At 36.7% G+C, this 26,402-nt stretch overlaps 4 protein-coding genes across 6 annotated transcripts; 1 reads left to right on the top strand and 3 right to left on the bottom strand.

Annotated features, from left to right (window-relative positions):
- Window positions 1-527: 527 nt before the first annotated feature.
- On the bottom strand, window positions 528-1,551 carry LOC132161613 (transcription repressor OFP13-like). The gene has a single exon (XM_059571772.1). It carries the CDS (start codon window positions 1,442-1,444, stop codon window positions 626-628), a length of 819 nt encoding a protein of 272 aa, XP_059427755.1. The 5' UTR covers window positions 1,445-1,551; the 3' UTR covers window positions 528-625.
- A 10,753-nt stretch (window positions 1,552-12,304) lies between these two features.
- LOC132191811 (probable CCR4-associated factor 1 homolog 11) lies at window positions 12,305-13,589 on the bottom strand. The gene has a single exon (XM_059606914.1). The coding sequence runs from the start codon at window positions 13,239-13,241 to the stop codon at window positions 12,378-12,380; it is 864 nt and encodes a 287-aa protein (XP_059462897.1). The 5' UTR covers window positions 13,242-13,589; the 3' UTR covers window positions 12,305-12,377.
- Window positions 13,590-14,630: 1,041 nt separating this feature from the next.
- LOC132191927 (ubiquitin-conjugating enzyme E2 variant 1D) lies at window positions 14,631-18,646 on the bottom strand. Its single transcript, XM_059607061.1, has 4 exons — window positions 18,430-18,646; window positions 16,255-16,394; window positions 15,450-15,575; window positions 14,631-15,020 (listed from the first exon to the last, which is right to left on the bottom strand). The coding sequence occupies exons 1-4, from the start codon at window positions 18,461-18,463 to the stop codon at window positions 14,880-14,882; spliced, it is 441 nt and encodes a 146-aa protein (XP_059463044.1). The 5' UTR covers window positions 18,464-18,646; the 3' UTR covers window positions 14,631-14,879.
- Window positions 18,647-22,164: 3,518 nt separating this feature from the next.
- Window positions 22,165-25,841, top strand: LOC132161880 (uncharacterized). 3 transcript variants are annotated; one of them, XM_059572094.1, is made up of 3 exons: window positions 22,165-22,425; window positions 22,535-22,693; window positions 23,384-25,841. In XM_059572094.1, the coding sequence occupies exon 3, from the start codon at window positions 23,384-23,386 to the stop codon at window positions 25,445-25,447; it is 2,064 nt and encodes a 687-aa protein (XP_059428077.1). In that variant the 5' UTR covers window positions 22,165-22,425; window positions 22,535-22,693; the 3' UTR covers window positions 25,448-25,841. The 3 variants fall into 3 exon arrangements, with proteins under 3 accessions (XP_059428077.1, XP_059428078.1, XP_059428076.1); XM_059572095.1 differs by having other exon boundaries at window positions 22,165-22,476; window positions 22,651-22,693; XM_059572093.1 differs by lacking the exon at window positions 22,535-22,693 and having other exon boundaries at window positions 22,165-22,476.
- The last annotated feature ends 561 nt before the right edge of the window (window positions 25,842-26,402 follow it).

Here is a 26,402-nt window from a genome sequence, read left to right as displayed (position 1 = left end):
AAAAATATTTTTCTCAATTTCTGGGGGTGATAATGTTGCAGCCTGCCACATGCAGGCTGCAAGAATATGAGTGTTGGACCACGCCAAAAACTCTGCCCTGGAATTGTACCTATCATATGATAATGACTAACTTGTTTAAATTGAACGGCCCTGATTGATCCCAGTTACAATACAAATGCCGTGTGGAACATATCCAATATTTATAGATATTACTCCAACACAATTAAAATTCTATCTTCGTCTCTACTGGAACCCATGTACATGATGATGTTATTTATAACGGAAGGAATGCCGTTTAAGCAATCTCATTTTCAAATGTATTTTTATATCAAGAAATACTTATAATTTGTCTTATATATGCAATGATATGGATTACTTGCTCTGAAAAAGATTTCCCAAAATAGTAGTTGGAATTCCCATGTCTCATTACCTTTCTCTTTTACAGTTCTACGCAATCGCCCGTTGCCCTCATTATACACCACCTGCATTCTCTCCACACGTGTATACTTTGTACACAGAGATAATAATAATAATAATAATAATTGCTTCAATATGAAAAAAAAAAAAAAAAAAGCTCCACTATAATTTACCAAAACTACCGGCGTATACATATATTTCCATTAAATCAAACATTTTCTTCGATCTCCTCGTCACCTTCTGATAATGAAGATAAACAACGAGGATCGCCATCTTCCTCATCATCTTCTATTAAGGATATGCAAGGAGTAGAAGAAGAAAATGAACAAGTATACAAAGATAATGGAGAAGAAGGAGAATGAGAAGAAGAAGAAGAAGAAGAAGAAGAAGAAGCAAATGCAAGAGCAACTAACAAATCAACGAAAGCTCCAACAATATACCCATGATTGCTCTTTCCATTTACCCTCAAATACCAGCACAAAAGCTCTTCAAAAGCATCCCAGTCTTTCACTCCATGAGCCTCCACCATCTCCTCCATGGACTTGCGGAAATCCACGTAAGGGTCTTGGGACTCCATTGACAAAACCACGCTCTCCTTGAAAGGAAACCCACCTTCCTTCGCCTCTTCCAATATCGAGCTCGTCTCTCCCGGCTTGAAAAACAGCCTCTCTGTCTCCGACCGCAGCCCACGAATCAACGTCTCCACCGGATCCACGCGGGAGTATTCCGAGGTTGTCGAGAAGCTGGCCGACTCGGACGAGTTGGTGAAAAACGACTCGGTCGTCGTCTCCACCACGTGATCATTAACGGCGGGATCCAAGTAGATGGAGTTGATGGTCTTGTAAATGTCGCTGGGGGTCCGGAAGGAGAGGGTTCTGGGTTGCTTACAAGAAGGCCAAGGCCACGAAGAAGAGCTTGCCTCTGTGTTTTTGAAAATGAAGGGGAGTTTCATTTTCTTTCCCATCTCTGGTTTTTCTTGTCTGCGATGAGCTTTGGAGGTTTGAGATGTGAGATGTTTATGTGGCATTAATGGGAGAGTCAGAGAGGGTTGACAGAGAGAGAGAGATTGGCAACTCGCAAGTGGGGGGAGTTGGAATAAAGGAAAGGAAAAGGGGGAGGGGCTGGAGGGGTCTTTTTCTGTGTGTGTCTTAAATTATTAGCCGTGGAAGTAAATGGCCTCCATCAGCTCAGCTGACTGCTGAGCCCATTCAATAATATATAGACTTAAGAGTGCTTTGTTTTAAGTGTTTTTTTTTTTTTTTAATTAGTATGTTACCAATTAATATGATGTCCTTTCAAGAATCGGAAATTTTAGACAACATGTGATTCTGTTTTTATAAACATGATGTTCATGTTTATTTTTTAAAAAAAATTGGAAACGAAAAATAGTTTGAGAAAATATATTTCTTGATGTTCTCTTGAAAACATCAAAACAAACCGTTTTTAATTAAGGATAAGTGAGTACACTACACTATTTTTTTTATTTTTTATATATATATATTTAAAAACAGAACATTATTTTTAAAAATAAGAACCAAGGGCGGCTAGGACAAAACTTTTTTTTTTTTTTTGTCCAAACTCTTCAATCCAGATAAATTGACATTAGTTTAATTTTAGAACACAATGTTTATGTACATTTGTAAAAACATTTGCGAAAATCACTTGCCCTATTAATCATATGAAAAAATTGTATACGCTAAGAACATATATATCAATCTAATCGAGTTTGTAGGAAAATTATATAGTTTTTATTGTAAACGCTATTAGCAGAGCAATCAAAAAAATAAATTATATAGATAAAACTTCATAAGAGTTTTAAGCTAGCTAGCAATTTAAGAAGTACAAAGTTCTCTTTTAAATTAAGCGGTTGAAATTTCTTCTAATGCAATATATAAAATTGACATGTGTTGATCTGAGAAAGTAGGTACGTGTTTGTTTAGATGCTAGACCATCCATTTACTAGCCAGTCGTCCGTGGGTAATAATTTTCTAAATACATCTATCCAACTTAAGAAAATTTTATTTTAAATTTATAGAGAAGCTTGCAGATTTCCATCAAAATTGATTTATATTTTGATAGACATGTTAAGCAGTAAGTTAATAGGAAATGTCAACTTAAGGTGGGGGTACAATATACTTCCTGCTTAGTAGTATATCAGAATAATGAACAGCCGGTTTTAATTGTATTGCCATTAAGCCCAATTCAAATTGTATATATAATAAAATAGAAAGAAAAAAAATTGTATATATAATTGGATTATGATTTTGGTGGGGCCGGGCACAATTTGGGGTACGGGCATTAGATTGGATCAGTTTAACGTGTAACATGTTTAATGGCCTAACTTTCTGCATTTCATCGGCTCTAAAACTTTTGACGTGTTGATCTTCAAATTTAATGCTGTTCAACCATAATCTTTTATAGCTAAATAAAGGTAGAGACTGATGGCTCTTCTGGCAGTCAAAGCAAAATGAATTCACTTGATGAAGAGAGCAAATTTGGAGGGGGAAGAAGTGAAATTCAAAAAAAGATGATGATAAACATATGGCCAATGGGGGCACAGTGGGATGAAAATCTTATGGAAGTATCTTTATAAGACGTTAACTCTCTGTCACGTGCCTACCAATGCATGCCAGAGTGAAGATTGAGACACCTGTAAGACTCATTTATTTCATCTCCAATTCATGGGTTGGAGGGATATTCTGTAGCATGAGGAAGAGAGAGAACTCATCCTCACCTTCAATGGCTTGTTCCTTGTTTCCAAAACCTCCAATACTAGGTCACCCTAGCTCCATCAGTTCAATCTTGTCTTTTGAACACTGACCTCCAATGCAACTTTCAGTTAATCCTAGGGTTGTAATCAAATGATCATGTCATTCATTCAGGAATCAGGGAGGCCTATATGGATTATAATGAGACTCGTAACGGGATCTGTTGAGATTAGAATACGTGTTCCTTTTGTTTTGCTATGAAATGCATGTTTCAATCCCAACGGGTGGTTGGAACTTGATGCAAGCGAAATCTTAGTTTTTTATTTATTTTTATTGTTTAAGTACTTTCATTCATTCAAAAGAAATTACAACGAAAATTAAAAACAGAAAGCAAATAAAGGCTAAACTAAAAAACCAAATTAAAACAAATCACTAACACCTCAGTGAACTAGAAGGAGATCAGAAAGGTAAAAGTTACTAGCCAATGAAGGCCGCGTTGCTCTATGATGAATAAAACCATTTGAAGTAAGAATACCCCTATAAGCTTAAATCTAGACAAGTTTCCAAAGAAACAGCGAAGATTAAGAAAAAGAACAATAGAAAAAGTAAAATCTTAGCTAGTATATGACAAATTCGGATAGAGATTCTCAGCAATTTTGTTGTCAAGATTGTTAGCAATATGGGGAATATGCATATTGCTCGAAATTTGGCTCCAAAAAATTTAAGGGACCATATTGTTCATGATTTGTAGGTGGTCCCTTAGGCATATGACATACATACAAACTTGTAAGATAGAAATTTCAGCCTTATAACAAGATGAACTTCAACAATTTTAGGAAGAAGTTTCAGTTGCATTCACAACCAGAGGGCTACACAACAAAGCAGAGTAGGGTGTTTATGCCCCACCATTGCAAACAGTATAATTTGGTGGTGATGGCATTGTTTATGGATACCAATATCTGGTCAAAATACACAACCAGCACAAAAGGGACTAACAAGCTGAAAATTTATGAGCCAAGATTTCCATTTTTCTTTTCCTGGTCTCTTTCTTTATTTGAAGGGGTCCTGTGTAGGGCATCTTCTGTGGGGGTGTAAATTTTCTGTGGAGGTGGGCTACCCTATCCATTATTCGTGTTTTCTGGGGGACCATTTATTTTTAGATTGCCCTTGGAGGATTTAATTGCCATTTGAAACATTATTTGATTCCCTTACTGTTGTTATTTGTCTGGAAATGAATATGAATCTCTGGGGTTTGGACATTGAGAATCTATGAAACTCAACTATTAATTTGATTCGTGCCCTAGAACTACCAGCAAGAGATATTCATTTTGTCTTGTTTAGAATAAAGAGAGCTAAATTAATATAAATAATATATCTTTATCTTTGTTTTTTTTCATTGATTTTCACGAGTAGCTCATGGGGGATTAATTGCTCAACCAAATGATTAGATCTACTATATCAAAAAGAGTAGACACTCATGACTCAACACATAGTTTTTTAATTGAGTATTATTCATTATACGATTCCATGATGAGAAAAAATGTAGCATAATTAAGTGATACATCCACAAGTTGTTGGAATTGCTTAAACAACCCTTTATAGCTTCTCTTGGTCTCATGTAATATGTACAGCATGCGCAACGCTTTTCTTTGTTTCAGGTTTCTCGACCCTTCTCTACATCTTCTCTCTCCTTTGCCTTCCCATTAGCCTCTCCATAGATGGTGCCCCTTTCTGGAAATAGGAACTGTTAAATCCAAACCCAATGTCTCCTAAACGTCAATAGCATAGCATCTCTTCACTGAACGTGGAAGTGGAGCTCCTCTTAAGCAATTTCGGTCCAATTGATTTCAATGCAATCTTTTCTACTGTAGCTATTAAGTCGTCGCAATAATATCTTCAAGCAATCAATTTTCTAGACTATCTCAGAAGCTGCCGCTTTAAAAGCCTCTATTTTTTTGGCCTAATGCAAAGAAACCATTGAATCATACCATATATTTTACCCATTTCTATATATATATTTTTTCCTTTATGTTTTTTATTGTACTGTTTTGATTGTTCTGTGGTATTTGTTAGGGTCTGCACTCCCTCCATGTGTACCTTTCCGTTTTTACTAATGCTATGCAATCTTGCTTAAGGAAAAAAAAAAAAAAGGTTATCCATACCATATGTTAGAGGAAAGGTTATTTCATGTTGAGAAAAAAATCCCTTTTGTTACCTATTAGATTTGGGGAGACAGGAGGGGAATGGAGTAGTTAAATAGAATTACTCTTCAAGTATACTTATGATCTTGGGGATTTAAGCTTTGAAATCTTTAGGTAGTTTTTTTTGTTAGAATTTAAATTTCTTTTCAAGTATGTGGTCATTGCCAATTTGACATCTTTCCTTCTAATTTCATCAATTAAATCTTGATTTTTGGTTTGTGTGTTTTGATATGTCAAGAGTTAACAGGTTCCAGTGCTCTAAAGAGGTTAGTATGTGTGTGTTGAAAAGCAACAGGCTTCAGTGCTCTAAGGAATTTGACGTTAAAAGCAAACACATATCTCTCGAATATGGATTGTCATTAATTCGATCAAAGCCACAAATAAATAATTGCCTAAAAGAATTGGAAAAAGAAAAAAAAGAAAAAAAGAGGTCTATACATATTTTTAACTGCAAATTCAAAATCATGGGCATGAGCCTCTGATAACATAATCCACCAAATGATTGACAGCAGACACCAAACTTCTGCATAACGTAATCCACATAAAATGTGCAAGGAAGACTCTGAAACCACCATTTCTTCTTCTTTTTTAAAGAAAAAGAAAGGAAAGAAAAGGTCTCACACCCAGATTTGGTTGTTTCTTAAAATTTTGATTTCTGCCTTTTGCTTTCTGTACTAAGAACAACAACATTAACAAACAATTCAAAACATATAACACCCTAAAAACACACTTTGTCACATAAGACCATTATTTTAAACCAAAAACAAAATTAAAAAAAAATAAAATAAAAAATCCCAAAACACATCATAATTCTGCAGGCTCCAGTTTGCAGCCAAAACGAATGTAGAAAGGGCTGTTTGTTTCAGACAGCAAATATAAAACACAAGCATTAGAGCCAGTCACAAAACAGTGATTGGTAAAAGAATAAAAATATAGCCATCCGATGTGTAATTAGAATGACCTAAACCATGAAGATGGGCTGGGGAGTCCCATAATGTCTGCAAGATGAAATTTCCTCTTTTAGAAAGGAAAGCAGCCTAGTTATTTGCCAACCCAAGCACCCACAACAAGGTACCCCAATATCCAATGCAAAGGTTAGAATCTCACATAAACTAAAGCAGCATATAGAAATTTAACTTTGATTACACAGGTTAGAGACTCCAGCCCCTTCTACCCCATTTGGCCAAGCAACCAGAGACAAAGTCATCAATCACTCATAGATGTACAAAAAACTAGACCAAATGTATCCATGTCTATCATGTCCAATTCTACTTAACAACATAGAGGTTCAAGGCAGGTATTAAAGATCCTATATAAATGTTGACACACAGATGTGTAAACCAAAGCATGTCACACCCACTATACATTTGTCACTTATTTAAGTCAAGAAGAAAAGTTATAAATTTTCTTTTAATAAGTATGATCAGAGAGTATTCATCGTGATTAGGGAATCTTAGAGATTATTTATTATGACTAGAGAGTATTGTTTCAGCTACTTTCTGCTCACAAAAACAGCAGCTCTGAAGTAACTAATATTGTATGAAAAGAAATTACTCGTTATAAGGATTATCACATGTAAAGTTTCATCTCACTTCATCTACAATAGCACCATGTCATAACCAAAATCAAGGCCTATACTTTTCCAAAGCAACTTCTTAAAGTAGTTTCACATACAATAAGTTAAGAAGATGCGTCTGAACTAAAGAAAGTAAAGAACATGAATTTTTACTTTTTGGAGCCTTTGTTAGCTTCTTAACTTCATAAATGATCAAAGAACGTCACTGTTGATGACAAAAGTTTCCTGGAAATTGTGATATATTTTCAGTTGGATACACGTAACAACTCTTCTTTATAAACATAAAGGCATTTCATGTTTGACTTTAAATTTATACGCTTAACTATTGGCCGCCCATTTTATGTTACACATGGCAAAAGTTTCAAAATTTTTTACACCTAGTTAAATATATTTAAATTAATCTTGCAGATATTGCCTACTTTGGCACCATTAATATACTTAAAAATAGTGAATGGCGAAATCTACACGTGTTAATTAATGAAATAGGCTTACATATTTGCCTAAACACTGCAAACCCAAGCAAAATACTACTTGTGACCGAATCCCATACCTCTCCTTGAGTTAAACGAAAAAGAGGGTGCCTAACATATAAAAGCATTTCATGATTTCATGACACCATTAAAATAAGTACATATGAAAAATCTATTCTCGCAAATGACAGTCCAAAAGGATATTTAACCAAAATGACCAAGTCTCCAGTATAAGAACCTTTTTTTCTCTCTAAATAAAAATGGAGTATTGGAACAATTTTGCTACTTGTTTAAGGGCTGATTGCAGTTTCTTTTTCCTATTTCTTGATATCTTAGAGAAGGTAAATGCAGAGCTGCTATCGACAATTTTGTATTTTACAAAGAGAAATTCTATTTGACACACCCGTATCCCACTCCCTTTCTATTGAGCTGAAGTGGCAGTGTCTATTTTCAATTTTTTTTAAAAAAAAATGGCTGAAGTGGTAGGGAAAATTGACACTGCCACATAAGCTCAGTGGTATGGGGATATGACAAATAGCACAGCCCACCTACAAACTATGATCTTGACCGATAATAGACAAACATTGCGAAAAGTTTCTCAAGTGCTAACAAATTACAGTCCCCTAAATCCTTTCTCTGCCTAGGAATTTACAAGAACCATGATAAGATGAGAAACTCTTGACAAAACCAAAAGACAGTGAACTAAGGATACTTACAACACTAAAAAGTTAAGACTCTGATTTAGAGCAAATCTTGATTCAATCATGGTATCACAACAAGAACTAAAACAAAGTCAAGAATTTGTGCCAACTATCTAAGTTTATATGAATCCAAAATAATGTGAAGCACTTCAAAGTGATCTCTACAGCTAACTTGCCCCTACAATAAGTATTGGCATGTCACAAAACCATATAAGGAGCCAAATCAGCCAATGGACCTGCCTTCTATCTACATAAGCCATGCAAAACTACTGTTAATGCCAGTAAGTGATGAATACAATTATTAAAATATCTCCATATGAAATTTATAATCTTAGAATAAGTGTTACATAAATAATTGCTCAGTAAGTGATGGTTCCCTTTCTTCAGCAATATGTGTCGAAGACTCACAGGCTGCATATGCAAAAATATGACTTTTTTACCAGGCTGCATATGCAAAAATATGACTTTTTCTACCAGATGACAGCTATAAAAAAATGTTTAAGCTTCTCATACCATCGTAGAAAGCGTATTTGCCAGTTACCAGAGTTAAATGTTCATTACTTACCTGTCTAAAACCACCCACATGCCTTAGTAAGGCCAACTTGTCATACTGCCATCACCTGATTTTCCTGTATAGTAATAACCATTGTGGAGGCATCACCTGATTTTCCTGAAGCCAATCATCATGCAGTCTGTATGTGCTACATAGATCATGATAAACGGTTCACAGGTGGCAACTCGAGAATGGCCCTTATGTGCTCCATTTGAAGCAAAAGAAGAAAGCAACAGTTGCCTGAGCATAGATCCCGCAACTTGCATAAGGACCATCTCTTAGGAAAAACACCCAACTTGCATAGATCCCAGAGATGCCATAAGCCATGGAAATCAAATTATATAAATTATATTCTTTGTTCATCACAATAAGATTCCCATCTTTAAAAAAAATGTAAGGCACACAGTCATCCCTGAAGAGAAACGATAAAGTGGTTAATGCTAAACCACCCTTTTCAATAAGATCAACAACCATCAAGATATTATTCAAACCCACCACAGAAGGAAAACCTCTGTGACAGACTACAAGGACCCATGATAAAATCCAGCCTTCATCAGCTGCTGCTTCTTTATTTGGGGTTTTGGTGGGGAAGGGGGAAAGCTGTAGGGCTATAGCTACCCCCATTGTATCCTGCATTTATTTCCTTGGGACAAGACTTGCATTAGGATAAAGAATTGGTAAAAGAAAAAAAAAAAAAAAAAAATTGAAGTTTGAAGCTGGTCAAGTGAAGAGGCATTCATGCTGGGAATTCTTGCAAACGATACATCTAATGAACTTTCAACCATGAAAAGAGTTGATTCCTTGTGGTTTTCAATTGGATGCAATAAACTTTTTCTTCAGCCAAAATTTCAGATTAGCTACAAACTAAGCCCCTTAGGATTGATTTGCATATTTAGTTTTCTTACATATCAAATTCCGATGTCCCTTTTTGTCACTTTTATCTGATTCTTCCTTCTCTTCCAAAATACTAATGATTTCAGAATTTGAAAGGCTCACAATCAAATTACAATAGACTCTGAGAGGCATCTCCAAATTCAAATTTTCTTATGAGAGGAATTTGGCCAGTGAAATAATGTAGGGCCAAATGTTGGGACAATGTGCACTGTGGTAGAGTTCCTCTTGGCTTCGTCTTCCAGAATTTATACAAAATTGCGACACAAGAAGTGTTTCCAGATATCCACATAAGGTAGTGACTTACTTTAGTGTCCTTTCAGAAAAACCTCTGGGACATGGAAGTGGAATGCTCAAAAATCTATTTGATCGCTTTTATTATTACAGGCACACCACACTTATTATGGAAGGGTTCATTCCTGAACAAATTAGTCAGTAATCTCCCCTCCCCCTTTTTAAAAATGGCACTTGGCAGTAATTATTGAAACCATAAACTAAATATAATAGACAATAAGAACTTATCAATCCTAAACAATGAATATCTGCAAAGGGGAGCTTAATAACCTTTTCTCTTCATCTATTTAGACAAGAATCTTAATTATAGTTTGAATATTTTCAGTTTTGATCCACATAAGTTCTTCAATCCTTCCAAAAGGAATATTTCAAACAATCTGTGGTTAAAACTTACTTCATTAACCAAAGTTTCTAATCATAAAGCAACATCAACCCCAGAAAATGTAAACCATATTAATGCAAAGAGAAAATCAATCTAAAGATCTTATACACCCTTGAAATCCTCTGCCACAGTCAAATTATTATCCATGACAACTTATAAGAAATTCACAACCGCATTCCAGTTGACCCTTCCTTTCCAACAAGCCAGAAGATCCACTACATGTTTAGGCATAAGCTACTCTCCTCCAAACATCTTAAAGACCATATTCCACAAATCTCTCATGACAGTACAATGAAAGAGATGACCCAAAATTTCCGCACCCTTTTTACACATACAACACAAAGAGATTATCCAAAATGATAAGTTTACTAAGGAAGATGTCCAAGTGACAGGAAAAAAAACCATCCTCAAAAGGAGCCTTAATCCTCCAAATGCTCTTTCAAGGGAACATGGAGTCAACATTGGGAATGAGAACTTTGTAAAAAGTTTTTACCTCAAAAGATTGTCTTTTCGAATGAATCCAACATAACTTCTCCTCGCCTCCTGGACCCACCCTAATGGAATACAAAACATTAAAAGAAGAGGAAATAGAATCCACCTCTCAATCATGCACAAATCTGATAAAATTAAAGTCCCAATGTAGCAATCATAGTACAACCACCGGAGCATCCCTATTCCTTGCAAGGAAAAATACCTTTGGAAAAGTATCCTTCAAAAAATGATCTCCACACTAAACGTCATGCCAAAACCTGGTTCGAGAACCATCACCGTAACAAAACTAGAGAAGGCATCCCAACCCCTCCTAATATATTTCCAAAGACTCACCTCATAAGGCCCAACAACAACGTTCATACACCAACCCCCCGCCAAACTATCATACTTTTTATCCACTACTTGACAGGTTGACACCAAAAAGCCTCTTTGTCCACAGCAAACCTCCATATACACTTGCCCAATAGAGCTTGATTGAAAGTAACCAAACTCTTGATCCCCGACCCTCTAAGATGAAGAGAAGTGCAATCCTTCTTCCAATTAACTAGATGGGATTTAGACTCGTTATCCAAACAACCTTTTACAAGAAATTCTTCTACAAGAGGGCTAGAAAAGGGAGTAGGAGCCTAAACCTGGTCAACCAAATGTAGTAAACAGTACGTTCTTTCTTCTTCTTCTTCTCATCTTCAGTGATCTCCTTTCCTTCGGCTGGGCTGCACTGGATCAGAGAAGTGTGGGTGGGGCCTCCCCCCAGGTTGAAAAGCATGCTCTCAATCAATGTTACTCGACCACCCTTAATTGCCTCTACAATACTATTTGACACTGTCTTCGACTTTTGTTCAAATACCTTAACCATAATTGACCCCAACTCCACCTACCATCGGAAGCTGACCCACACATGCTAGAACTGATTTGGTGACACGTCAACGCTCGGAAACGGGGAATATTCCACAACCATAGAAAACAAAGTCTTTTGCAAGATTTCCATTTTCTCCGTAAAGAAAATGTTCCATAACTCAAGGTCTATAATTCCACATCCTCCCCATCTCCAGCTTCAAATTCCCCTCTTTAGGAAAATTCTTCAATATTTTCTCCAAGTTTCTTGAAGTCTTCACAATGTACAAACACTCAAGTCTCGATCCAAGCCATTTATTCGTCATTCTCAAACATCTCCCAAAAGCCCAACTCTTTTGACTTCCAAGCTTCGCATTCACAATATCCATATCCCAATTCTCTCAGCTTACAGATTATGATCTTCTAAATTTTTTGATAGATTCTTTAAATCCGAATTATTATTCTTAATTGAATAGTTCAGATTTTGTCAGCTCAACAATCAACTTACGATATCCTCTAAAAGTAAATTCTACCTTTGAAGCTTTGGACTTCTAAAATTTGAAATAACAGATTTTATGAATTTGTTCTTAGACTCCTAGTTATTATTTTTAATTGAATGATTCATATCTGATTATACTTCAATTATTGAAAAATGTTAAATGTTGAAACTGCAAAAGCTGAACCATTTAAAATCCAAACGATGTCTACAAGACTCAAGTCCTATTTTTCATTAACTTAAAATTTGAAAAAGAAAAAAGAAAAAAAATTAGATAGCCAAATAAAGAATATGGATTAAGAGAAATGTGCATAGATTTTACTTTTTATTTTCAACTAGAAATCTACAAGTAATAGATTCCATCAAATATCAGATACATCTAATCCATATAAAACGCCAGCGTACTTTTCAATTGGATTGCTCTTGCCAAAGTACTCCTTGCTGATCTTCTGGAACGCGTGCAGTGTTAGCAGGCTATCCGACCCCGCCTGGTGGCTCTTTCCGATGACCCGGACCACACTGAGCTCCTGGGAAACCCGGTCCAACCCACCATAGAGGCTCGCGCAGAACCGCATCAGGTGCTTCACGTCGAAAACCCTAGACCCGAAGAACACCCTCACAAGCTCCAGAAACTCGATCAAATCGTCCGGCAAGACCCGCTGAGTCAGTATCTTCACTAGGTAGCCGAAATCGTACGCGCTGTGGAACGTGACCCACGTCACCAAGTCGTTGCACACGAGCCCCGAAGACATCATAATCTCGGAGAACCGAACCGAGTCGATCCCGAACTCCCGGTGCTTCTCGAAGTCGATGCCCTGACGCCTCAGCAGCTCGACCGAGTCGTGCGCGTGGGGGTCACGCGCCACATCGAAGTCCCGGAAGTTGAACTCCCATATGTACAGGTTTTTGGTGCCAAGATCCGGGAGGTTTCCCTCCTCGTCCGAGAGAGTGAGCCCGATCTGGATCAGATTCAGGCGGTCCACATTGGCCTTGAGGACCAGATAATGCCGGTCAGGCTGTCGAAGCTGGATGCCAAAGTGGTCGGCGTTCGGTCGGACCACAACGCCGGGGAACTCCGTGTCCATTGAGATGCACGGGTACAAATCTATCACAGATTGGATCAACGCCAACTCATAGTCCAAGTTTTTCGACCATACCGATCGTATTACCACCTCTCGATGAGACGGATGCCCTGGTTCCGATTCACTGATTGTTTCGGATCCCATGATCAGATCGGATCGTCGTCTTTGCTAAAACTGAATCTCAAACCCAAGACGAAGAAGAATAATAAGAAGAAGGAAGAGTTTTCTTGGATTAATTGTAGTTCTCACGACGCTGCGTCTAGGGTTTGATGGAGGACAAAAAATAGGAACAATTAGTACTTTTATAGGGGAAAGAAAACGCAGAGAAAGATTCCATATTTGCTTCAAAGACGGTTCGTTAAAAAAATATAATTGCTTGACATTTTAATAAAGTAATTATTGTCTCAATAATTAATTAAAAGTTTCCTGTTGGAGGGTGTTTTCCATGTAAATTATGTAAATAAATTTTGGACCGATCCAAATCCAAAAAGGGCAACAATTTTGGGTCGGCGAGTTATGACTTTTGACCTTCCTGCTATTCACACAAATACAAGGAAGGCAATGAAAGCAAGATGAGTCGGCAACAACGTGAAGACCGTGTGAATTGAGTTAAATGGGCAATGTCATTGTGAGCTGTTAATGACTCATTGATTTTGGTGCAACGAATAAGGGGAGAGGGGGGACGTGCAAAATCCGCCCCAAGCAACGACGCAAGTTCGGTCACTCACGCTTGTCTTTTAGCCTGTCGCTTTCAAGTTCATTCCTCTTTGTTTTTTTTTTTTTTTTTTACAAGTTCCATGTTTGGATTATTAGTAATTTACTGTTTACAAACTAACAATTGTGATGGTAAATGCGATAGAGCTTTTATAACTCCGAACCCACCGGCCCAAATAAGTATATAAACGGTTCAAAACCTATTCAAACATATAAATTTTATAAAAATTCTCACATATTTGCTGTCAAAATTGTTGAAAGTCTCTATCAAGTTTGTCTGTTGTTAGGAAGTTAGGAACCCATGTTTTGAATTTCTAGGGTAATGATATAAAAAGAAGATTAAATTACTCGAATTTATGATATGTATCGTATTCGATCAACTACAGAGTCAACAACCTGCCATTCGTTCATGTGGCTGTCGCTACTCGCCATTTAATCCTATAACAATTGAACCACGCACGGCACCGCAATTGGGTGGATATAAAACTCTCTCTCTCTCTCTCTCAGCTTCACGTCATTTTTTGGTTAAAAGCAGATTTAATTCGAATATGATTAACGTAAGCCCAAGCAACAACTTCTCTGTTGGTTTGTAATAACCTGAGCTCGATTAATTAGGGGACCCCGGATGCTTTAGGATCCAGCGTTAAAAGCATCTCATGCCATTCGAGTGTAGAATTTGCAGCATAAGTTGAGTGATTTTCACGGTATTTTCATGTAATGTGATTTTCACTCGCCTTTCCTTGCAACTGAGAAAAGCAAAAACAGTGCAGTGATGAAATAAGATGACAAGTTCAGAACAATAATGAGGCTGGAAGGAACTGAGATAACACTTGAGGAGGGGGGGCTTTTGATACTTGACACACATATAAATCCCATTAACAAACAGCATCTTTAAACAGAGTTAAAGAAAATAAGATGACAAAACAACAATGAGGCCCTGCAGACTATAGGAGAAACTTTCCAGGGCATTCTCACTTCAAAAGGATCAACAAAGCATTACACACTATATATTGCATATCGCATATTGCATATGCAATATGATCCATGATATCTATAACATCTTCAAAGCTAGAAGTAGGTGCCTTCTGGAGGCTGGACAAGCTTCCTATTGAGTGGGGCCGCCATCTCCTTTTTCAGCTGAGTCAGTATATCCTCCATGGTGTACTCTCGCTGCCAATTCGCAAGAAGTCCAAACTTCTTTGGTTCCACCTGTCCCAGTTCAACTATCTTATCATAAAACTGCATAAAGACTAGTTTTCTTTGTAGAAATAGAATGGTGATTGAATGACAGAACATGTGACCAAGAACCAATTATACTAACATAGGAAAAATATACCTACTTGACTCTCACCATTTATTCTACCATATATAGATCTATCTTCACTTCTCAACCAATGAAAAGTGGAAACAAAAATGCTAAGAGCTGAAAATCATACATTGCAGTCATGCCAATAGTCTTCAGACCAAATGGCCTTTTCTGTCCCCATAAATGAGGGTAAGGTCATGAATTCAATCCTGTGGGTTGGTGAGTAGTGTTTACATAGCTCCCAAGGAAAGGAAATAACTAATTGCAGCAGATATAGAACGCACAGCAGCATAGGAAGATCAGTTAAAGCATGTAATGAAATTATAACGTACCACTCCAGTTTCATGGTTCACACAAGTCATATTGATCCGTGAATGAAACCGAACACTTGGGGGCTTCTCTGGGTAATCCTTGTCACAAAACAACTTCAACTGATAGATGCGACCTTCATGCACGGTCTGGCCAATAAAGAGAGAGGTTATTGCACAAGCAAGAAACCCATATCAGGGGAAAACACTAAAAACAAACACAAAATTTTAGTACGTCTTAAAATATTAAGATTGACCATATGTCCACCATGCATGGGTATGTAAATCTAGTAGAGGCATCAATATTAAAGAAAGAACAATTTTTGAGTTCTAACCAAAACATCTTCACTGAGAAGCTTCCTTTCAGCATAAGTATAGCTATTTATGATATCCAAGTCACTTTAGACGTGCTGCAGCATGTGTGTGTATTCACGTCCACCTCAAAGACCTAACCCTATAGCTAGGCTTTGACATGCCACCTAATCAGCCAAAAGAAGCTAAAAACTCAAATCTCTAGACTCCACAAAGATAAAGGCAGCAGGATACCACCAAAGCAATTGCTTCAGAAAGCATTTCAAGTTGCAAGGAAACAGATAAGATTTTATTAGTCAAGGTCTCTTATCCAGCCCTGCTCTTATAGGTCAAAACCAAGGACTAATTTATGCGCATCAAGCGTAAGGTTCCATCTCCATATAATTCAGATAATGTTCTTGTGTTCATGTTCAAACAACTGTAAATGTTTCATCTGCTGGAATAGTTTAGGCACAGATACAGACACAGAGACACACATATATAACATCAAAGGGGAGAGGAAACAAACGGCAATTACATTGTGAGGCCCAATTATGGTTCCGGTCCAAGAGCGCATGTAGATGTCGTCTCCATCATCCATTCCATAGCTGACGGTTCCATCTCCAATGCCTTTTTCTCCACGTTCAAGTTCCTCCAACAATCTGAAGTTCCGAGGGACTGCACGGAAACTCATACAATCAAAAGCCAAAACAGTTGTAAAGTTGACATTAGTAAATTAGGAATACCCGAACATGACTATATATCAAAAGGCCTACAACCGCAACTTCAGATAATTAGTGGCCTACAAACTCAACTTTGGAGAATTAGTGGTTTAAATACAGATTTCAGAGTATTGAACTCTTCAATGGTTTTTCTTATGACAATGAAAATGTCTCCTAAACTCAGACTGCAATGTCAAACTAATTACAGCTTCTTTGAACATATTTATTTTTCTATAGGGTAACTTTACATATTTCTTTTTAAATTTGTATTGGATTCTGGCATATTGCAGTCTGAGCCAAAACCATGCCCATTTTTAAAAACACACATCCAAGCATTATGTATAAGATTGCTTCCCACGCTTCTGTAGATTTGAATTCATAGGTATGAGCAAACTTCAAACTTTTGTTTTCAATGTTCTCAGAGTATTCTGAATTGGTTCATCTCTATCTTTCAACTAAACCATCCCCAGCATGTCTTCTATACGTACAAATGTACTTGCAGTGTTCATATATTGGACAGAAAAACCTTGGATTTCAAATTTTATACCATAAAGGACTTCTTAGCTACTGATTTGTTTAATGAACAATGTATCTGATTGACTACGTGCTTGCAATTCCATTAATCACCAAACTGCAGATACTGATAATAATGGTACATGTAAAATATTTTTATGTTAAAAATGACTTTGGTCAAATAAACCATCTTTAAGAGAAATGATCGTGCACTCAGTATCCAATAGGAAAAGGGAAGATTCAAAGAGACAGAGACAGAGACCGACTCCACCAAGCACAGGTAATTTTCACAACTGACTCCACCAAGCACAGGTAATTTGTAATTGTCCCATCAAGGAGGAACAATTACAAATTCTTGTCTTGTGAAAGACGAACAAAATTCATCCAGTGGCTATTTCAGTTAAGTATGCTTACCCTCATGGTAGCTGCTCAAACTCCAAAACAGACAGCCTAGGGAACGTTTAATATTTAAGCCTCTAATTATTTTACTAGCGATGATAAAAAGCTCAATATAGCATTAACATATAAACAACAAGCTACCATACATCTTCATCTTGAGATTAGATCATTGCTAAGCAATTCACAGAAATTTTCATTTGCTTCCCAACCAAATTCAAGAAAAAGAAAAAACAAGATATATGAAAGAACCACAGAGTTAATGTCAGGGACAAAGAAACCTTCATGTTCATGCAATAGGTGCAACATCCAACGGGGTAAAAATGATAATGCCATGAGTTTTGCATGCATAAACAACTTTGATCATATGGTTTTAGTAACCTTTGAACTGCTCATCAAACATAAAAAAAGGAAAAACATACTAGGAAAAATCCCAGTAGACCCTTGCATGATTGGTAATAGACACTTCAAAGTTATTATTGAGTCCATAGGAGACAAAACAATAAAGGAGCAAACACGAATAAAGCCCATAACGTAGTTTCATTATGTTAGAACTTCAGCTCACTTCCCATAACTCCACTCGTGCAAAGCACATCAAAACAAGCACCGTTCCTAAACCAAATAGATGCCACAACAAATTAGCCAAAACCAAACCTACATCAGAACATGAAATCAAGAAATAAAGTTGCAATTACACAATAATTCAGAACTAGCTCGGAATTAATCACAAATACAATAACACGGCACAAGAAATCTAGACAAACTTGAACATAAATAAACCAACCCAAAAACAGATTGACGCAAAAATCAATATCTATCCAAACAAAAGAACAACAAAGAGACATTAAAGTAGCAATTCCTCGAAAAAAAAAAAACCATCATGCAAGGGAGACGAGTCAAACATAAAAAGCAACCCACAAAGCCATGTGACTAATCTAAGCAAATCCATCAAAAATTATCTAGCAGAAAATGCATAAGCAACAAAAATCCATCAAACCCAGGAGCGGATTTGTAGATATATGGAAAAAAATAACAGGATCAAAGAAGACTATGGATGAAAAGGTAAAGGGCCAGGGGCTCACCCACGACACTGGATCCTCCTGAGCCAAGCGTCATGGATGACTTGCTGATGGATAATCTCCGGTTGGTGTGCTGGGATCTGATCGAAGTAGAGGGGTTTATAGAGAGGGAGGGAGAGGGGGAGGAGTCAGAGGGAGAGAGAGAATCTGAAGAAAAGGGCAGGTGACTGGGGCAAAGGTGGGGGAATAAAGAGGCCAAAAATTGAGACTAATGACTTATGGGGATAGATAGGTTATAGGGAGAGTTGGGTGATGGGTAGGATTTTTTGGGAATAAAGTGGAATGTGTTTTATTTGCCATTGCTGAAAAACTTATCCACTGCTATAGTGTGTGGGTGGGTTGATTGGCCCATTGTTTTACTTGGCCCATGGTAATTTTAACAGCTTTTGAAAAATAAAAATAAAATAAAAGTGAAAATGGAAAATGGAAAATGGGCTTCTTTTATTATTAATATGTTTTGGAATATATTTTTTATTTTTTATTTAAAAACAAAATGCTTTGTTTGAAAGGGCTTAATAGGATAGTGGAGCATCCTCAAGTAAGCCTCGACCACCCTCTATGTGACAAATGAGAGTGGTTGACTATCTCCTAAACTAATCTATTGGATCATCCCCAATATAAACATTTGAGTGTGACTATACTACCCTTGTGAACTATAGACTGGTTTGGCTACTTCTATTAGTTGATTTTAGGAATGGTCGAACCACTTTTAATGGCTTAACCACCCATATAAATTGGCCTCAAAAATTGGTAAATCAATCCCAAATGCCTTTAGGATGGTCAACCCCCTACCAAAAGGGGTAATTGGCCAACCCCCAATGACCTATGTTGGTGTTTCCCTCCCAATTTTTATTTATTATTATTATTATTATCTTTTTAGGGTAAAATTGTGACTTCATAAGGGCTCTAAGGGAAAAATAATCAAAATTTGTACGGAATTATTATTTTTGTTATTGAGGCATACCGCATATATTTATAAGGATATATTTGTTACAATATCAAACCACATTGACCAGTTTAGCAATTTCCCCCACTAAGAAACAAAATTTCCCATTTTAGTCCATAAATACCCAAATGTACAACAAAAGGATATGAATGCATAATGATAAAACAGATTGCAAAGGGGTAACATTTAGGGAAAATAGTATAGATCAGGTAAGTTTACAAAGATTTTAAATATAAGGCCTCTTATCATTTTCTCACATAACTTGGAGGAAGAGTCGTATAAAAGGCCATCGAGTTCAAACAAATTATCTATAGAGGGAAAGCAATTAATGAATGAAAGATAAATTTGGATTGAGATGAACGAAAATTGTAGAGGAAATTGTCCTATGTATACTAAAAATGTGACTGTTGGAGAATATAGCCGATGAAAAATATGACACTCGGAGAAGAAAGAACATGACCACTAGGCAAGTAACCGCTTTAAAAATATGGGTTCCGTTTGGTAAACTACTATAAAAGTCTTATTTACTTCTCAAACTGAAAACTCTTATCAAAACTAGCTAACTAAACTAATTTTCAACGTGACCCCATTTCTAACATATATTTCAAAACAAAACTACAAAATTATTCTCAAAACCTAAAGCACGTCTAGCATATTTACATTTTAGAAAATAATGATAAACAAAAATCCCCAATGGTGGCTACTAGCCAGATCTAGTGGCCCATGGTAGCCTTCGCTAAGCTCCGGCAGCCTATCGGCCACTATTAAGGCCATTAGAGTGGTGGCGACACAACCATTGTTGTGCTACAATTTTTGTTATATTTTGTTAAATTTATAAAAATATTTATCAATTTTTAATTTTAATAAAACACTTTCAAAATTTTGTGAAAGTGATTTTTATCTTTTCTCAAAAGTGTCATTAACTTTTACTTTTTTTTTTTTAAGACTCTTTTAAACTCAAAATCCAAAACCCTTCTATTGAAAGAACCAAAAACTTTTTTATTGATTAAAGTTCACGTTTCATCCTGACTTTAGAATCTTGCTTTAACTTGAATGAAACATCTTAAAAATTCAAAAAGTTATATTCTCAAAACTAAACAAAATAGGAAACGGAACTCATACAAACCCTAGAGAAACTTCATAAAAGATATTCAAAGAAGTGTTATTTGAGATACTCCAACAGCAACGATCCAAGTCTTTTTGTTAATTGGAACACTGAAATTATTATTTCTGATATACAGTTTGCAGTTGCTCTCCTTTTTAGATCGAAAAGCTTTGAAATATTCTAGATGTGTTAATGTCTGTGCACAACTTGTAGCTAGATGAGCCGATTCCTACATTGTATTTGGAAGCATTCTCACATCTTCTTCTTTTATTTTCTCTTTCATTTTTAGGAGCGGCAAAGATCCTCCTTTACACTTTTCCTTTCTCCCATTTCCATGTTTGAATTAAAAATAAAAAATAAAAACAAACAAAATTCATTTCTAGCTAAATTCTACCACTCGAAACTCGAACATTTTTTTCCTTCCAAAAAAACTAATTTTAACGTTATAAAAAAATCAATAAGGTTATTAAAAATTATTGACATTTTCAAACTTTGTTTTGTTTTTTTTTTTTTTTTTTTTGGCTAAAGATTGTGTTTCAAACCATATACGTGAAATGCGTTCCGACACATATTCTTATATTTGTAATGAATTATTGGGACACGAACTTTTGTTGCATATTTCAGTAATATTGTAATTGTAGTTTCTCGTCAGCCATGTCTATTTGTGATATATATATATATTTTTTTTTTCATATGACAAAAATATTATCAAGCAACGCAAAATATTAATAAAAACAAATTCTACATTGTTTTTAACAAATTTCAAATCTTATTGATAAAAATTAATGATCAATGACCAACAAAAGTGAGAACTTGCTTTCTGATTACAATATCATAAATACAGTGTAAACCAAGAACAATTGTGCTTGCATCCATTCTTACATGAACAATGTTGGGAAGAAAATATTTACTAGTGACCCCATTTTATTTTACACTTATTAACAAACATGCCACCATCTACTCACATAATGATACATGTATACATCTCACTTTTAAATAAAAAAAGTAAGGAGAAGAGTCTCTCTCCCTCACACGTGCTCTCTCTCTCTCCCGAGGCTCTACCCTTCCTCAACACAAGACCTCTCCACCAAAAAACTCTACAGAGAACCACGTCTCTCTCCCACCTATTTCCTGCATATTTCACTCAACACACACTGATTTATGGATAATTAGAAGCTAATTTTTATTATATTTTCTTATCCACAAATAAAAATGTTAATTTAAGCATCGGAAAATCTTTAGCCTTAACCGAAGATCCTCTGACCTTGTTTTTATTTTGCAGGAACCTCATTGAAAATCACTGAATATCAAATTCTTGGACCTGAAAAACGCACCAACAAACAATTAATACTCAAGACAAATTTTACAATTTATATTACTTAAACTCCCAACACACATTAATAAACATACTATATGTTTTTTATATAGAAAAAAAAAAAGAAAAAAAAGACAAAGACAAAGACAAAGACAAATAGATATCACTATATTTTTTAAATTAAAAAAAGAATACCAAAGTTAGACAATGATGTAATGCTTTAGAATCTTGTGAAGGGGCATCCACTATATTTTCTTGTTTTTCCTTTAAAAGTTGGAGCACCGTAAGCGATGGTGACCAATTGGGTAAAGCTTCAGTATATCCTCCGCAGGTCGTTTCCACTATCCAAGCCAGTCAAGCCAGCCAGCGTCTGCCACGTCCCAAACTAGCTTCACCACTAAGATTACTTCATGATGTAAAATCAGGTGCGCTCAGGCCCAGAGTCAGGGAAAAATGATACGGCGATCTCGGCCAAAATCAACGCAAGACTGTGTTTCTATTTGTTGATACCTGTGGTCCGAACACCACTGGATCATCTCTCCGCTCTTCAATCTTCATGACCAACGCTTACGGGTCGAGTCAAGGAGGAAAGCCGGAGGGTCCAGAAAGAAGTGAGTAAAGAAGCGCACCGGGGTGAGACCTCAGAAGCTTGAGAACAAATCTTTTGCAGAGCTCTATAACTCGGTATTATTGCATTTCTCAAGAACCCTAATATAAATTCCATGTTTTTGTGTTCCATTAGGGTTTTAGGTTAGAGCAACGAAGCTAAAGTCAGTGCACAGTTTGTGTCCGTTCGGTGATTGTTCTGGTTATTACTTTTTGCACGCAAGGTGTTTGACGGAATTCATCTGTGTGCAGGACATTTTAAATCTGTTTCGTTGCTTAGAAATCCAAGGAAACGGTGAGAATAGAAAATGGGTTTTTAATTCTTTTGCTCTAATGTTTGTTGCTTAGTGACTGTGATGACAGCTCAGTGTTTTTATTGTTTCTGTATTGTTTTGTGCACCTTGCTCCCCCAATCTTGAATGCCTTGATTTGATTGTGCTCGGGAATCAGGTTTCGTCTTGTGTGAATTGTATGTACGTGAAGCTTTCTGGACCACTATGCCAATACAACACAGCTTTATTGGTTTGCATACCCATAGAAATAAGCAACCGATTAATGTGCTTTGGTGTTTATTGCAAACTAAGTTTTATTTGAGGTTATGGGTTCACGTTTCTTGGCAGAAAATAAAATCAACCAATAGGCTATACTAGTGTTTGGTTGAGGATGTATTATGATTGATGTTCGTGTGTTGTATGATTAAAGTTTGAGAGTAATATGAAATGAATGTAGGTGAATAGCTAACATGTTATATATACTTGAAACTGGCTTCTAAGAAAAGAAAAATGAAGAAGGCCACCTCCTCCTTTTGGAGGAATGTGGAATTTGTCAGCAATCAACTATCAAGTTTATTGTGCCATGAAGAAGTTCTATCCTTATACCAAAAACATTGTTTTTTCTTTTTTTTTTTTTTAAAAAAAAGTTATTAATGGGTGAGCATGATTGGTTTCTCTTTCCTGTGGAAAAGTGACATTTTCTTTTTGGCCAGATGTCTTTGTATATTGGTAATCTATCAGCTCGAACTCGAAGAGATGAACTTGAATATTTTTTCAGAAGGTTTGGGCACTGTAATGTACAGCTTAAAAAAGATGGATATGGGTTCGTAGTATTTGACTACCCTCAGGATGCAGAGAAAGCTTTGAGAGCACTACAGGGCAGGAACATCTGTGGAGAGCCATTGACTCTTACATGGTCTAATAAACAGCCCCAACCTTTTCGAAAATTTGCAAGAGGTGCTAGATCCTATGAGCCGCTGCATGGAAGGAATGCTGTGAGAGGAGGAGATTATGCTAGTAGAAAAATGGGTTCAAATGGTTGGAGGGATTACGGAATGGGTATTAAACAACCAGATAGTGATGGTAGAAGGCCTAATTCTGCTGACATGCTTGATGATGAGCCAGGCTACCATCAAGACAACCTAAAAGATAATGTTGAGGAAGAACTTCAAGGTTTGCATGATGAAGGTCGCAGTGTTGTAGCCAACTTGGACAACGATAGATGGGTTGGGCAAGTTCTTGAGCGCTCATATGATAAGGGGGTTGAAAATGGAATAGAATTTGACCGTTATGAACCTTACAAGAGTTACGATGAAAAAGGTGAAAATGAAAACCAAAGGATGGGCTATACAGGTCGTTCTCCTGCCACAAGTTCTCAAGAGAATCTAGGGAGAGAGCAGATTGACGCTGCAGCTCTGAACTGTTCTAATGATTCTAAACCTCTGCAAACTTGCTTCAGTTGCGGGGCTTCTGGCCACAAAAACCGTAATTGTCCCAGAAAACATGCTTCGCAGAGAACATCCACTAAGTTTGATCTTAGGCAGGACTATGATATTGATAAAAATGGTAGAGGCAAAGGAGAGGTCAGTAGATTTGGATCCAAATCCTGGGGAAAACTGCGGTCACACAGGGATACTATGTCTGTAAGGCAACACAGAGATGATAGGTGGGCATCTGGTTCTAGAAACCATCGGAGGGTGATAAATAGTATAACACAGGAAACTGATAGGGACAGGAGAAAGGACTATGGAGGAAAGAAGAGGCGGGAAATAGGAAGTCCTACACGCAGTACCACAAAGAAAGCGAGGAAGTCAACTGCATCGCCAGACCATTCTGATAATGCTGCATGCAGGTCACGCCCTACTTTCCAATCCTCAAAGACTCTGCCAAAGTCCAGTAGATCGAGATCCCCATTTTCCAGAGCACATTCCTTGTCTTCTAATTTAAGGTCCAGTTCAAAATCACACTATTCTGGGTCCAGAAGTTATAAGTCTAGGTCAAGGTTGAGCTCACCCGCGTCTTTGTCTGTGTCTGTATCACTTGGTCGGCCTTTACCATCCTCTCCAAATAAGGTGCAGTTGAATCTAAAAGGCTCCTTGTATAATGCTACTGCTCCTGAATCCAAGGACATTCTAGTTGAACAGGTAGAGCCAGTAGACAGTGATAAAAGGTTGGAGAAGGCTAAACTTGAAAATACAATGATGGTTGTCAATAATGAATATGTACTGTCATCCTCTAAAGTTGAAGATGACATGGAAAAGGACCAGCCTCCGGTGAGGGAGGACAATGGCAACCATATTGCATCTGGGTCATTATATGAAGTAGAAAATCCAAGCACACTCCTGTCAGAGAAAGGCACTCTTACTGCTGGGAATTCATCTTCTGAGATGTTCGGAGAGATGATGGAATTTCAAAATTCTGGCACATTGGAGATCGAACATATGCAGGCATCAATCAAGAAGCCAGATTCAGAGGCACTTGCCAATTCCCAGACTGGCCATTCAACAAGCATGTCCTTAGAAGAGATGTACAGGGTTCTGAAGCATTATGGCCTTGAACTCTCAGAAGAAAATGAAAGACATCTATCTGTTGAGGCATACTTTGGTTCTGCTCGCTTATGGCCTTGGGAGATCATCTACTACAGGAGGCAGAAAAAGGGCCCTATTTCCCTTGAGAACTATGACAGGCGGGTTGTTCAGAATGAAGAGTTTGGTATGGTCGATAAGTATATCAGGAGCAGTAGTGGATGGGGAGAAATGGATAAAGAAAACTCTTGAAAGGTTTTGTCTGTAGATGTGCTGACATATTTTTTGTCCTCATAGACCCCGAGATCTATCTTCATTTTAATACTAGTATTTTCGGTTTCACATGCAATATTTCTAGCAGATATCTCAAGTAGAAGTTTTAAAGAGGTAAATTTGCAGAACATGTTCCATATGATTATAGTTGTAGCGTCCTATATTGATGTTCGAAATCATATTAATTTGATGTAGTTTTCTTCTTCAAATGATGTGTATCATGCTGGTTGTATGTTGGATTTTGAGTAGTTGTACAAAATTGTGGAGTGACAAAAAATTGGGAAATTTTTTAGTCCTGATTTTTTGAGGCTTTGAGCAAAGCTTCATAGCAGTTCATGTAAATGTTATTATGCACTCTTGTTCTTTTACCGCATACATACAATATGCATGTATTAGCAGTACTTTCAGTCTTGTTAATGTCGTTTATGCATTTGATATTTTTTCCAAAAATAAAAAAGTTCCAAGATATGCCTGCATTTTGGTGTAAACAACCCCAAACCCCACCCCCCCACCCCCCCCCCCCCAAATAAAAAGAAAGACGTGTTTGGTGGTTGGATCTCATTGCATATTATTTGTTTGCTGTGAGTAATTTGGCTGCAAGAACATGTACCTTAGTGGTTGATAGCATTTTTCATAGATTAAAACTGTTGACTTTGAACCTATTTATGCTTTGTGGAACTTCTTGGTGAAACAATATATTTATGGATAAAGGTCTTGCAGTTGCATCCATTTCTGATATAGTATGTCATGATGTGCTTCTGAGGTGTCATGCTGCATTTGTGTGTCATACATTTAACAATATTTGCATGTTTCTCTGCTATTGTGATTGATGAATTTGTCTCAACATTTACAAATTTGTAGGAAATGCTGGTTTTCCTCCGTTTATAGTAAGCAAGACTTGATTTTCTGTTTCTATGACTGTTAGAAATTATGA

The sequence above is a fragment of the Corylus avellana genome, chromosome ca9, assembly GCF_901000735.1.
Source record: "Corylus avellana chromosome ca9, CavTom2PMs-1.0".
Lineage (NCBI taxonomy): Eukaryota > Viridiplantae > Streptophyta > Magnoliopsida > Fagales > Betulaceae > Corylus > Corylus avellana.
The sequence above is the reverse complement of the archived record's forward strand: the minus strand, read 5'-3'. Positions and strand labels throughout refer to the sequence as shown.